Source organism: Pseudophryne corroboree, chromosome 5 (assembly GCF_028390025.1).
Source record: "Pseudophryne corroboree isolate aPseCor3 chromosome 5, aPseCor3.hap2, whole genome shotgun sequence".
Taxonomy (NCBI): domain Eukaryota; kingdom Metazoa; phylum Chordata; class Amphibia; order Anura; family Myobatrachidae; genus Pseudophryne; species Pseudophryne corroboree.
Window position 1 is genome coordinate 29763462 of NC_086448.1, and position 15035 is coordinate 29778496.

At 44.4% G+C, this 15035-nt stretch overlaps 1 protein-coding gene across 2 annotated transcripts in view; it reads right to left on the bottom strand.

Moving 5' to 3' along the window:
- Nucleotides 1-1004: 1004 nt before the first annotated feature.
- The window catches only part of LOC134927130 (ly6/PLAUR domain-containing protein 2-like), an 82388-nt gene continuing 68357 nt past the window's right edge, over nucleotides 1005-15035 (bottom strand). Inside the window, exon 4 of one of the 2 annotated variants that reach the window (XM_063921172.1) lies at nucleotides 1005-3405. In XM_063921172.1, the coding sequence (XP_063777242.1) occupies nucleotides 3173-3405 (233 nt within the window). In that variant the 3' untranslated portion in view covers nucleotides 1005-3172. The remainder of the gene's footprint in view (nucleotides 3406-15035) is intronic. The other variant, XM_063921173.1, reaches the window with a different exon arrangement.

The window sequence follows — 15035 nt, forward strand, 5'->3', positions numbered from 1 at the left end:
CCCTTACCAGACACACTGGTGTTCCGGCTTACTGACGTTAAGTGCTCCATACACTACCGTCTGACATGTCGCGGGTGATCACCCCCGGCAGCCTTCCGGGGGGCAGGATCGGCCAAGATAAATCGTATGCTGTCCTTTTGCATACGATGTATCTTGGCCGATCCTGGGCGAACCCAGCCACGCCTACGGGGTCGGACCAGATTGAATGTGCAGCACATTCAATCTGGAGGATCCGAACCGATGCTCGCGGGAACGCGCATCGGATCGGAAACGCCTCCAAAATGCCCGATTTCATCCGATATATCGGGCCGAATGCCCAAAATCGTATGAAATTGGGCATTATCGTCCTAGTGTATATGGCCCTTTAGTGTCACTCTGATCGCTGAAGATTGGGAAAGGTGTCTGCAGGAAATGGTCCGAGCCTGCTGCTTGTTGCGGCCCATTGCCCAACAGTTCCAGTCGCGGATCCTCGTTTTCGTCAGGCTGCCTGTTCTTGCTCCTCTTAGGTTGACCGTGGCCGCAGCAGCAGAGAGGCAAGCATAGATAGAACACGGAAGGGGCGCAGCGCCAAGCATCATTGCAGTGTAGCGTCATTCATACTATGCGCACTGACGGTACCAGGTGACTGGGGTAACCCTTACCTCCCAACTTTTAGTCCCATGGAATTGGTATCCTTGTGCGCAGCAGTTATTCCTGTTTGAAAAGGGGCGTAGTGTCAGTGTGAGGGGGCGAGTTCTCTGGTGAGAGGGGCGTGGCCTCATGACACAACCCTGTTTTCTGCATATTGGGGGCGTTCCCAGCTACCGCGTCTCACCTCACTGCGCTGTTTAGATGCTGTGCAGGATGGATGTACCCTTTGTACCCCCGTGGCCTGCTGATAAGAATAGCATACAATATAATATCTGTACAGCACTGCATAAGTTGTCACTATATAGATAAGTGATAAGAATAATTTATTGCATGACACTGTAACATTATCATTAATACAAATACAATTTGGTTATTTTTCTGTGTAAAAATGCATGGAAATAGACCTACTCCCATATACAGTCACATTCAAGGCCGGCCATATATGGAGTAATCTACAGAAGAATTCTGTCTGGTACCGGTGGGTAAACAGTGTTGGAAATTGTGACCCCTAACTGCAACCAAAGAGAGATAAGCTTCTCAATAAGTTTCAGAGAACATATATAAAGCACGCGTTTCTCCGCAACAGAACAGATCTCCCGATTGATGATCTCAGTCCTATAATTAGAAACCATTCATCTTTTTGAAATGCACAATGTATAGTGGATCAGTGATGGTGAATTGGGTGTTACAATCTGAGTTGGGAACAGACCTTTACTCATTCCAACTTCAGTGACCTACAGTATAAACATATAAAAATGTCCGTGAAAGAATATGAAAAAAATTCTGAGGGCGCTAATGGTGTTTGTTAACAACCAGATGATAATAATGTGTAAGACAGCTGTATAGTACCAGTAAAAAGTCTTTGTAAAACACAAACTCCTTTAGATAAATAAAATTTATTTTACAGTACCACATATAAGAGCAGTTAAGCTCAGATTAACAGCAAATTTTACATTGATGTATTGATTGATCCAACATGAACAGGACAAATAGCTTTTGTCAGATATTCATTCAGATGGTGGTAAATGAAAAACAAAATGACACAGAATCCAACGCGTTTCGTCCCAAAAGGACTTCTTCAGGGGCAAGTATCAATATTTATAGGCAAATATGATATACAGAAGTATGTCGCTAGAAGTGCCGGTTTGAAATAGTCTGAAAACAGATCGGTTTTCCAATGTGGGAAAATACTACAGAATTAATTAAAATCGAATAAAAATCTTCAATCAGTAAAGGTCCCTAACAGGAACTTTATATATGGTTACCAACGATTATATTGGACCAATGAAGCATATGAACAAAGGGAACACTATGGAACAATTACTGTTTCCAATGGGTGATAAATTGGATTCGCTGAACCAGCACCATAAATAATAGCAGCCTGGTGTGTGTCTGTCAGAGTTCCAATAGTGAATTGTGTGTTACAATCTGAGTTGGCAACAGACCTTTACTCATTCCAACTTCAGTGACCTACAGTATAAACATATAAAAATGTCCATCTGATTTCTAGGGTGTAGCCATTTATTGGCCTGATACAGTATACTGTATGTTGAAGTCGGGTGTAGTACTGGTGACCGGCGGTCTCCTGACCGCCGGTCACCTTACCGACGCCGGGATCCCGGCAGCATACCGACGCCGGGATCCCGGCGGGGAGGGGCGAGTGCAGCAAGCCCCTTGCGGGCTCGGTGGCGACCTGCGGTCGCCACGGGTTCTATTCCCACTCTATGGGTGTCTTGGACACCCACGAGTTGAAATAGTCCCTGTTGGTCGGCATGCCGACCATCGGGATAGTGAGCCGTCGGGCTCACGGAGGAGGTCATGTGACTGTCGGTCAGCTGATCGGCGGTCACATGAATACCACCCTTGAAGTCAATGCCCTGCAGTATATGATATTACTATAGGCAGAGGTAGATACAATGGTTGGGGGGGAGGGTGTTCTCATTAGACAATACATTTGCTGAAGTAAAGTGTAGAAAAGATGGGTGTGGATCATTACGTCTACTAGTGGTTGACGTGCATTAGGTTGATGGGGTCAAAAGTTTGACAGGGTCAAGAGGTTGACATGGAAATAATCAACACAATTGTTGAAGAAAGTAAAGAGAAAAAAAATATTGTCATGTTGGACCTGTGAAGTTGTCGACCTTTTGACCTGTCCAACGTTTACATGTCGACCTTTTGACCCTCTCGACCTATGTCATTAGTGGTCGATCTTCGACTATAGACCTTTTTAGTGTAGATCTGTAGACCGGATACCGAAAAGATATTGAACGGTCTTTACATATGTTACACAGAAACAGCCGATCTGACAGAATGAAGTAAACATGTTCCTGGGCTGCCAATGGGGGGCATTAAATGGAAACTTTCCATTTTAATATTCACATATACAATGATGGAGAAGACAAACATATAATGATCCTTATTTCTAGCTTTTGGGAAAAAATTGATAAAGATGAAAACATTATTTTAAATATTGAGCGTGAGGACAACTATGGGGAAACGCGTCATTTCCATGCAGACATCGTTGGTTGTCCAAGGATTCCAGTCACGGTCTGATTGTGATCAAGGCCACTGAAATTCCTACTGCATACATCCCGATTTCCGGGCGGGCCACTATTGCTGAGCTATTGACAGAGAGGCCCATATAGTTGCAGAAAGGTTTATTACAGCAAATGACAGTTGTTGTATCTCCAAGGTCCTCATCATCACTTTGCAAGGCGCAGGCGGAGAATGTGCCGCAGTCCCGGGTCACTTCCTCTGTCCCATCAAAAGGAAAACCTAGAATGCAAAACATCGGTAAAATGATATCTGATTATACTGGCTGCTCACAGCAGTAACAGACATAAAGTAATACATACAGCAGCACACCCAGTAAGAGCAGCCAACTCACAGGATCAGCCGGTGTCAACGTGCTCAACCCGGACTGCGTCTGTTTGTGTTGCCGGAGTGAGTTTGGTTTTATCTGTATGGTATTTATGGGCAGAGCCAGATAATACATAAGAGCAACCTACAGTACAGTAGGCTCTCACCTAAGGCCCATTTGCGTATGAGAGGCCATATCAATCTAACCAATTTTATGTGTTTTTTTCTTATATATAGAGGGGACAGATAAGGAAAGAATACAGAGTTGTGCTTATGATCATATTATTATAACCACCAGCTAATAGCCGGAGTAACCGCCATGTGCAGCAAGGACAGCAGCTAGACGGGCTGGGATTGAATCAATAAGGTGCTGGTAGGTTTGCACAGGTTCATTGTGTTGGTCAGGGACGGATTAAGGACCACATGGGCATGGAGCTGAAAATATTCAAGGGCCTATTGTGAAAAATGGGGAAGGTGTGATCAGTGCTGGCTGGTGGCTACTAATCATCATGCTGCCATGATTATGGCCCATTTTGTATGTGGAGGCCTGGAGCTGTAGCTCCATCTACCCCATTGTTAATCTGGCCCTGGTGTTGGTGAGCTACTCCACTGTAGCGCATCGGTTGGCCCTCACGCACCTTTCACATTAGTGGCACGCGATGCTCCGCAGTTTCCACATCAGTTATTCACAGTGGCGCCATTTGTGCAGTCACGGTACACCTTCAACGCAACAGCATGCGGACAGTTCACAAACTGCGCTGTGTAAGAAAAACCGCCACCCTTGGCCCGAAAGCTGATAATAATCCCTTTTTGCAACTCGGATATATCGCCCCTTATACCAATGACAACAATGAGTGATATGTGTGCAGACGGCCTATTGTACACCTTATATACCCACCATGCCAGCGCATGACACGTGACTTACTTCATGGGCTATGCGCTGCCAACATCACATGTAGGAGGTGGTCATAATAATGCGACTCAAGCGTTTAATTCTCATAACATTCGCAATGTTTAACAATGCATAAGATTTATTATTTATTATTAGGCCAGGTCATGTTGGGGGTGTAGTGTCCTATGTCTGTATAGAGTGTAATAGATGTATTATGGTCATGGCCAGTGGTCAGGTCATGTTGGGGGTGTAGTATCCTATGTCAGTATAGGGTGTAATAGATGTATTATGGTCATGGCCAGTGGTCAGGTCATGTTGGGGGTGTAGTATCCTATGTCTGTATAGGGTGTAATAGATGTATTATGGTCATGGCCAGTGGTCAGGTCATGCTGGGGTGTAGTGTCCTATGTCTGTATAGGGTGTAATAGATGTATTATGGTCATGGCCAGTGGTCAGGTCATGTTGGGGTGTAGTGTCCTATGTCTGTATAGGGTGTAATAGATGTATTATGGTCATGTCCATCAGTCAGGTCATGTTGGGGTGTAGTGTTCTATGTCTGTATAGGGTGTAATAGATGTATTATGGTCATGTCCAGTGGTCAGGTCATGTTGGGGGTGTAGTGTCCTATGTCTGTATAGGGTGTAATAGATGTATTATGGTCATGGCCAGTGGTCAGGTCATGTTGGGGTGTAGTGTCCTATGTCTGTATAGGGTGTAATAGATGTATTATGGTCATGGCCAGTGGTCAGGTCATGTTGGGGTGTAGTGTCCTATGTCTGTATAGGGTGTAATAGATGTATTATGGTCATGGCCAGTGGTCAGGTCATGTTGGGGGTGTAATGTCCTATGTCTGTATAGGGTGTAATAGATGTATTATGGTCATGTCCAGTGGTCAGGTCATGTTGGGGGTGTAGTGTCCTATGTCTGTATAGGGTGTAATAGATGTATTATGGTCATGGCCAGTGGTCAGGTCATGTTGGGGGTGTAATGTCCTATGTCTGTATAGGGTGTAATAGATGTATTATGGTCATGGCCAGTGGTCAGGTCATGTTGGGGTGTAGTGTCCTATGTCTGTATAGGATGTAATAGATGTATTATGGTCATGGCCAGTGGTCAGGTCATGTTGGGGTGTAGTGTCCTATGTCTGTATAGGGTGTAATAGATGTATTATGGTCATGTCCAGTGGTCCGGTCATGTTGGGGGTGTAGTGTCCTATGTCTGTATAGGGTGTAATAGATGTATTATGGTCATGGCAAGTGGTCAGGTCATGTTGGGGGTGTAGTGTCCTATGTCTGTATAGGGTGTAATAGATGTATTATGGTCATGTCCAGTGGTCAGGTCATGTTGGGGTGTAGTGTCCTATGTCTGTATAGGGTGTAATAGATGTATTATGATCATGTACAGCGGTCAGGTTATGTTGGAGGTGTAGTGTTCCATGTCTGTATAGGGTGTAATAGATGTATTATGGTCATGTACAGTGGTCAGGTTATGTCGGGGGTATAGTGTCCTATGTCTGTATAGGATGTAATAGATGTATTATGGTCATATCCAGTGGTCAGGTCATGTTGGGGGAGTAATGTCCTATGTCTGTATAGGGTGTAATAGATGTATTATGGTCATGTCCAGTGGTCAGGTCATGTTGGGGGTGTAGTGTCCTATGTCTGTATAGGGTGTAATAGATGTATTATGGTCATGTCCAGTGGTCAGGTCATGTTGGGGGTGTAGTGTCCTATGTCTGTATAGGGTGTAATAGATGTATTATGATCATGTCCAGTGGTCAGGTCATGTTGGGGTGTAGTGTCCTATGTCTGTATAGGGTGTAATACTGTAGATGTATTATGATCATGTACAGCGGTCAGGTCATGTTGGAGGTGTAGTGTTCCATGTCTGTATAGGGTGTAATAGATGTATTATGGTCATGTCCAGTGGTCAGGTCATGTTGGGGGTGTAATGTCCTATGTCTGTATAGGGTGTAATAGATGTATTATGGTAATGGACAGTGGTCAGGTCATGTTGGGGGTGTAGTGTCCTATGTCTGTATAGGGTGTAATAGATGTATTATGGTCACATCCAGTGGTCAGGTTATGTTGGGGGTGCAGTGTCCTATGTCTGTATAGGGTGTAATAGATGTATTATGGTCATGGCCAGCGGTCAGGTTATGTTGGGGGTGTAGTGTCCTATGTCTGTATAGGGTGTAATAGATGTATTATGGTCATGGCTAGTGGTCAGGTCATGTTGGGGGTGTAGTGTCCTATGTCTATATAGGGTGTAATAGATGGATTATAGTCATGGTCAGTGGTCAGGTCATGTTGGGGTGTAGTGTCCTATGTCTGTATAGGGTGTAATAGATGTATTATGGTCATGTCCAGTGGTCAGGTCATGTTGGGGTGTAGTGTCCTATGTCTGTATAGGGTGTAATAGATGTATTATGATCATGTACAGCGGTCAGGTTATGTTGGAGGTGTAGTGTTCCATGTCTGTATAGGGTGTAATAGATGTATTATGGTCATGTACAGTGGTCAGGTTATGTCGGGGGTATAGTGTCCTATGTCTGTATAGGATGTAATAGATGTATTATGGTCATATCCAGTGGTCAGGTCATGTTGGGGGAGTAATGTCCTATGTCTGTATAGGGTGTAATAGATGTATTATGGTCATGTCCAGTGGTCAGGTCATGTTGGGGGTGTAGTGTCCTATGTCTGTATAGGGTGTAATAGATGTATTATGGTCATGTCCAGTGGTCAGGTCATGTTGGGGGTGTAGTGTCCTATGTCTGTATAGGGTGTAATAGATGTATTATGGTCATGGCCAGTGGTCAGGTCATGTTGGGGGTGTAGTGTCCTATGTCTGTATAGGGTGTAATAGATGTATTATGGTCATGTCCAGTGGTCATGTCATGTTGGGGTGTAGTGTCCAATGTCTGTATAGGGTGTAATAGATGTATTATGATCATGTACAGCGGTCAGGTCATGTTGGAGGTGTAGTGTTCCATGTCTGTATAGGGTGTAATAGATGTATTATGGTCATGTACAGTGGTCAGGTTATGTCGGGGGTATAGTGTCCTATGTCTGTATAGGATGTAATAGATGTATTATGGTCATATCCAGTGGTCAGGTCATGTTGGGGGTGTAATGTCCTATGTCTGTATAGGGTGTAATAGATGTATTATGGTCATGTCCAGTGGTCAGGTCATGTTGGGGGTGTAATGTCCTATGTCTGTATAGGGTGTAATAGATGTATTATGGTAATGGACAGTGGTCAGGTCATGTTGGGGGTGTAGTGTCCTATGTCTGTATAGGGTGTAATAGATGTATTATGGTCACATCCAGTGGTCAGGTTATGTTGGGGGTGCAGTGTCCTATGTCTGTATAGGGTGTAATAGATGTATTATGGTCATGGCCAGCGGTCAGGTTATGTTGGGGGTGTAGTGTCCTATGTCTGTATAGGGTGTAATAGATGTATTATGGTCATGGCCAGTGGTCAGGTCATGTTGGGGGTGTAGTGTCCTATGTCTATATAGGGTGTAATAGATGGATTATAGTCATGGTCAGTGGTCAGGTCATGTTGGGGTGTAGTGTCCTATGTCTGTATAGGGTGTAATAGATGTATTATGGTAACGGACAGTGGTCAGGTCATGTTGAGGGTGTAGTGTCCTATGTCTGTATAGGGTGTAATAGCTGTATTATGGCCATGTCCAGTGGTCAAGTCGTGTTGGGGGTGTAGTGTCCTATGTCTGTATAGGGTGTAATAGATGTATTATGGTCATGTCCAGTGATCAGGTCATGGTGGGAGTGTAATGTCCTATGTCTGTATAGGGTGTAATAGATGTATGATGGTCATGGCCTGTGGTCAGATCATGTTGGGGTGTAGTGTCCTGTGTCTGTATAGGGTGTAATAGATGTATTATGGTCATAGTCAGTGGTCAGGTCATGTTGGGGGTGTAGTGTCCTATGTCTGTATAGGGTATAATAGATGTATTATGGTCATGGCCAGTGGTCAGGTCATGTTGGGGGTGTAGTGTCCTGTGTGTATATAGGGTGTAATAGATGTATTATGGTCATGTCCTCTGGTCAGGTCATGTTGGGGGTGTAGTGTCCTATGTCTATTATATAGGGTGTAATAGATGTATTATGGTCACGTCTAGTGGTCAGGTCATGTTGGGGGTGTAGTGTCCTATGTCTGTATAGGGTGTAATAGATGTATTATGGCCATGGCCAGTGGTCAGGTCATGTTGGGGTGTAATGTCCTATGTCTGTATAGGGTGTAATAGATGTATTATGGTCATGTCCAGTGATCAGGTCATGGTGGGAGTGTAATGTCCTATGTCTGTATAGGGTGTAATAGATGTATGATGGTCATGGCCTGTGGTCAGGTCATGTTGGGGTGTAGTGTCCTGTGTCTGTACAGGGTGTAATAGATGTATTATGGTCATAGTCAGTGGTCAGGTCATGTTGGGGGTGTAGTGTCCTATGTCTGTATAGGGTATAATAGATGTATTATGGTCATGGCCAGTGGTCAGGTCATGTTGGGGGTGTAGTGTCCTGTGTGTGTATAGGGTGTAATAGATGTACAATGGTCATGTCCTCTGGTCAGGTCATGTTGGGGGTGTAGTGTCCTATGTTTATTATATAGGGTGTAATAGATGTATTATGGTCACGTCTAGTGGTCAGGTCATGTTGGGGGTGTAGTGTCCTATGTCTGTAAAGGGTGTAATAGATGTATTATGGCCATGGCCAGTGGTCAGGTCATGTTGGGGTGTAGTGTCCTATGTCTGTATAGGGTGTAATAGATGTATGATGGTCATGGCCAGTGGTCAGGTCATGTTGGGGGTGTAGTGTCCTATGTCTGTATAGGGTGTAATAGATGTATTATGGTCATGGCCAGTGGTCAGGTCATGTTGGGGTGAAGTGTTCTGTCTGTATAGGGTGTAATAGATGTATTATGGGCATGTCCAGTGGTGATGTCATGTTGGAGGTGTAATATCCTATGCCTTTATAGCATGTAATAGATGTATTATGGTCATGGCAAGTGGTCAGGTCATATTGGGGGTGTAATGTCCTATATCTCTATAGGGTGTAATAGATGTATTATGGTTATGGCCAGTGGTCAGGTCATGTTGGTGGTGTAGTGTCCTATGTCTGTATAGGGTGTAATAGATGTATTATAGTCATGCCCAGTGGTCAGGTCATGTTGGGGTGTAGTGTCCTATGTCTGTATAGGGTGTAATAGATGTATTATGGTCATGGCAAGTGGTCAGGTCATATTGGGGGTGTAATGTCCTATATCTGTATAGGGTGTAATAGATGTATTATGGCCATGGCCAGTGGTCAGGTCATGTTGGGGGTGTAATGTCCTATGTCTGTATAAGGTGTAATAGATGTATTGTGGTCATGGCCAGTGGTCAGGTCATGTTGGAGGTGTAGTGTCCTTTGTCTGTATAGGGTGTAATAGATGTATTATGGTCATGGACAGTGGTCAGGTCATGTTGGGGGTGTAGTGTCCTATGTCTGTATAGGGTTTAATAGATGTATTATGGTCATGGCCAGTGGTCAGGTCATGTTGCGGTGTAATGTCCTATGTCTGTATAGGGTGTAATAGATGTATTATGGTCATGGCCAGTGGTCAGCTCATGTTGGAGGTGTAATGTCCTATGTCTGTATAGCGTGTAAAAGATCTATTATGGTCGTGTCCAGTGGTCAGGTCATATTGGAGGTGTAATGTCCTATGTCTGTATAGGGTGTAATAGATGTATTATGTAGAGATGAGCGGGTTCGGTTTCTTTGAATCCGAACCCGCACGAACTTCACTTTTTTTTTCACGGGTCCGAGCGACTCGGATCTTCCCGCCTTGCTCGGTTAACCCGAGCGCGCCCGAACGTCATCATGACGCTGTCGGATTCTCGCGAGACTCGGATTCTATATAAGGAGCCGCGCGTCGCCGCCATTTTCACACGTGCATTGAGATTGATAGGGAGAGGACGTGGCTGGCGTCCTCTCCATTTAGATTAGATTTAGAAGAGAGAGAGAGAGAGAGATTGCTGTGATACTGTAGATTAGAAGAGAGTGCAGAGTGCAGACAGAGTTTAGTGACTGACGACCACAGTGACCAGTGACCACCAGAGACAGTGCAGTTGTTTGTTTTATTTAATATATCCGTTCTCTGCCTGAAAAAAACGATACACAGTCACACAGTGACTCAGTCTGTGTGCACTGCTCAGCCCAGTGTGCTGCACATCAATGTATTGTATATAAAGCTTATAATTGTGGGGGAGACTGGGGAGCACTGCAGGTTGTTATAGCAGGAGCCAGGAGTACATGATAAATAATATTATATTAAAATTAAACAGTGCACACTTTTGCTGCAGGAGTGCCACTGCCAGTGTGACTAGTGGTGACCAGTGCCTGACCACCAGTATATTAGTAGTATTGTATACTATCTCTTTATCAACCAGTCTATATTAGCAGCAGACACAGTACAGTGCGGTAGTTCACGGCTGTGGCTACCTCTGTGTCGGCACTCGGCAGGCAGTCCGTCCATCCATAATTGTATTATATACCACCTAACCGTGGTTTTTTTTTTCTTTCTTTATACCGTCGTCATAGTCATACTAGTTGTTACGAGTATACTACTATCTCTTTATCAACCAGTGTACAGTGCGGTAGTTCACGGCTGTGGCTACCTCTGTGTCGGAACTCGGCAGGCAGTCCGTCCATCCATAATTGTATTATAATATATACCACCTAACCGTGGTTTTTTTTTCGTTCTTTATACCGTCGTCATACTAGTTGTTACGAGTATACTACTATCTCTTTATCAACCAGTGTACAGTGCGGTAGTTCACGGCTGTGGCTACCTCTGTGTCGGAACTCGGCAGGCAGTCCGTCCATCCATAATTGTATTATAATATATACCACCTAACCGTGGTTTTTTTTTCGTTCTTTATACCGTCGTCATACTAGTTGTTACGAGTATACTACTATCTCTTTATCAACCAGTGTACAGTGCGGTAGTTCACGGCTGTGGCTACCTCTGTGTCGGCACTCGGCAGGCAGTCCGTCCAACCATAATTGTATTATATACCACCTAACCGTGGTTTTTTTTTCATTCTTTATACCGTCGTCATACTAGTTGTTACGAGTATACTACTATCTCTTTATCAACCAGTGTACAGTGCGGTAGTTCACGGCTGTTTGTGTCGGCCACTAGGGTCGCTAATCTTACTCACACAGTCAGCTACCTCATTGCGCCTCTTTTTTTCTTTGCGTCATGTGCTGTTTGGGGAGGGTTTTTTGGAAGGGCCATCCTGCGTGACACTGCAGTGCCACTCCTAGATGGGCCCGGTGTTTGTGTCGGCCACTAGGGTCGCTAATCTTACTCACACAGTCAGCTACCTCATTGCGCCTCTTTTTTTCTTTGCGTCATGTGCTGTTTGGGGAGGGTTTTTTGGAAGGGCCATCCTGCGTGACACTGCAGTGCCACTCCTAGATGGGCCCGGTGTTTGTGTCGGCCACTAGGGTCGCTAATCTTACTCACACAGCTACCTCATTGCGCCTCTTTTTTTCTTTGCGTCATGTGCTGTTTGGGGAGGGTTTTTTGGAAGGGACATCCTGCGTGACACTGCAGTGCCACTCCTAGATGGGCCCGGTGTTTGTGTCGGCCACTAGGGTCGCTTATCTTACTCACACAGCGACCTCGGTGCAAATTTTAGGACTAAAAATAATATTGTGAGGTGTGAGGTATTCAGAATAGACTGAAAATGAGTGTAAATTATGGTTTTTGAGGTTAATAATACTTTGGGATCAAAATGACCCCCAAATTCTATGATTTAAGCTGTTTTTTAGTGTTTTTGGAAAAAAACACCCGAATCCAAAACACACCCGAATCCGACAAAAATAATTCGGTGAGGTTTTGCCAAAACGCGTTCGAACCCAAAACACGGCCGCGGAACCGAACCCAAAACCAAAACCCGAAAAATTTCAGGCGCTCATCTCTAGTATTATGGTCATGTCCAGTGGTCAGGTCATGTTGGAGGTGTAATGTCCTATGTCTGTATAGGGTGTAATAGATGTATTATGGTCATGGCCAGTGGTCAGGTCATATTAGGGTTGTAGTGTCCTATGTCTGTATAGGGTGTAATAGATGTATTATGGTCATGGTCAGTAGTCAGTTCATGTTGGGGGTGCAGTGTCCTATGTCTGTATAGGGTGTAATAGATGTATTATGGTCATGTCCAGTGGTCAGGTCATGTTGGGGGTGTAGTGTCTGTATAGGGTGTAATAGATGTATTATGGTCATGGTCAGTGGTCAGATTATGTTGGCGGTGTAGTGTCCTATGTCTGTATAGGGTGTAATATATGTATTATAATCATAGTCAGTGGTCAGGTAATGTTGGGGGTGTAGTGTCCTATGTCTGTATAGGGTGTAATAGATGTATTATGGTCATTTCCAGTGGTCAGGTCATGTTGGGGTGTAGTATCCTATGTCTGTATAGGGTGCAATAAATGTATTATGGTCATGGCTAGTGGTCAGGTCATGTTGGGGGTGTAGTGTCCTATGTCTGTATAGGGTGTAATAGATGTATCATGGTCATGGCCAGTGGTCAGGTCATGTTGGGGATGTAATGTGCTATGTCTGTATATGGTGTAATAAATGTATTATGGTCATGTCCAGTGGTCAGATCATGTTTGGGGTGTAGTGTCCTATGTCTGTATAGGGTGTAATAGATGTATTATGGTCATGGCCAGCGGTCAGGTCATGTTGGGGTGTAGTGTTCTGTCTGTATATGGTGTAGTAGATATATTATGGGCATGTCCAGTGGTGAGGTCATGTTGGAGGTGTAATGTCCTATGTCTGTATAGGGTGTAATAGATGTATTATGGCCATGGCCAGTGGTCAGGTCATGTTGGGGGTGTAATGTCCTATGTCTGTATAAGGTGTAATAGATGTATTATGGTCATGGCCAGTGGTCAGGTCATGTTGGGGGTGTAGTGTCCTATGTCTGTATAGGGTTTAATAGATGTATTATGGTCATGGCCAGTGGTCAGGTCATGTTGGAGGTGTAATGTCCTATGTCTCTATAGGGTGTAATAGATGTATTATGGTCATGGCCAGTGGTCAGCTCATGTTGGAGGTGTAATGTCCTATGTCTGTATAGCGTGTAATAGATCTATTATGGTCATGTCAAGTGGTCAGGTCATATTGGAGGTGTAATGTCCTATGTCTTTATAGGGTGTAATAGATGTATTATGGTCATGGACAGCGGTCAGGTCATGTTAGGTTGTAGTGTTCTGTCTGTATAGGATGTAATAGATGTATTATGGTCATGGTCAGTGGTCAGGTCATGTTGGAGGTGTAGTGTCCTATGTCTGTATAGGGTGTAATAGATGTATTATGGTCATGGTCAGTGGTCAGGTCATGTTGGGGGTGTAGTGTCCTATATCTGTATAGGGTGTAATAGATGTATTATGGTCATGGCCAGTAGTCAGGTCATGTTCAGGGGTGTAGTGGACTGTATAGGGTGTAATAGATGTATTATGGTCATGGCATTATGTATGGTGTTGGAGTTTTACATGGAGCCCAGCACATAGTATATGTGTAGGTGCCAGTGCAGTAACTACACATTTTAGCGCTGTGTGCAAGACACAGCATCAGCGCCCCCCCCCCCCCTTTACAAAATGGTGCCAGTGCGCGCTGTACGCAGGCAGAGTCCCCCTTTTTACACGGTAGGCAGGCAGAGTCCCTCCTTTTACACATTAGGCAGGCAGTCCCCCTGTTTACACATTAGACAGGCAGAATCCCCGTTTTTACACATTTGACAGGAAGAGTCCTCGTTTTTACACATTAGACAGACAGTCCCCCTTTTTACATATTAAGCAGGCAGTCCCCCTTTTTTCCACATTAGACAGGCAGAGTCCCCCATTTTTCCACATTAGACAGGCAGTCCCCCTTTTTACACATTAGACAGGAAGAGTCCTCATTTTTACACATTAGACAGACAGTCCCCCTTTTTACATATTAGACAGGAAGAGTCCTCATTTTTACACATTAGACAGACAGTCCCCCTTTTTACATATTAAGCAGGCAGTCCCCCTTTTTTCCACATTAGACAGGCAGAGTCCCCCATTTTTCCACATTAGACAGGCAGTCCCCCTTTTTACACATTAGACAGGAAGAGTCCTCATTTTTACACATTAGACAGACAGTCCCCCTTTTTACATATTAGGCAGGCAGTCCCCCTTTTTTCCACATTAGACAGGCAGAGTCCCCCATTTTTCCACATTAGACAGGCAGTCCCCCTTTTTACACATTAGACAGGAAGAGTCCTCATTTTTACACATTAGACAGACAGTCCCCCTTTTTACATATTAGGCAGGCAGTCCCCCTTTTTTCCACATTAGACAGGCAGAGTCCTCCATTTTTACACATTAGACAGGCAGTTCCCCATTTTTACACATTAGACAGGCAGTCCCCATTTTTACTCATTAGACAGGCAGAATCCCCGTTTTTACACATTAGACAGGAAGAGTCCTCGTTTTTACACATTAGACAGGAAGAGTCCTCATTTTTACACATTAGATAGGCAGTCCCCCTTTTTATATATTAAGCAGGCAGTCCCGCTTTTTTCCACATTAGACAGGCAGAGTCCCCCATTTTT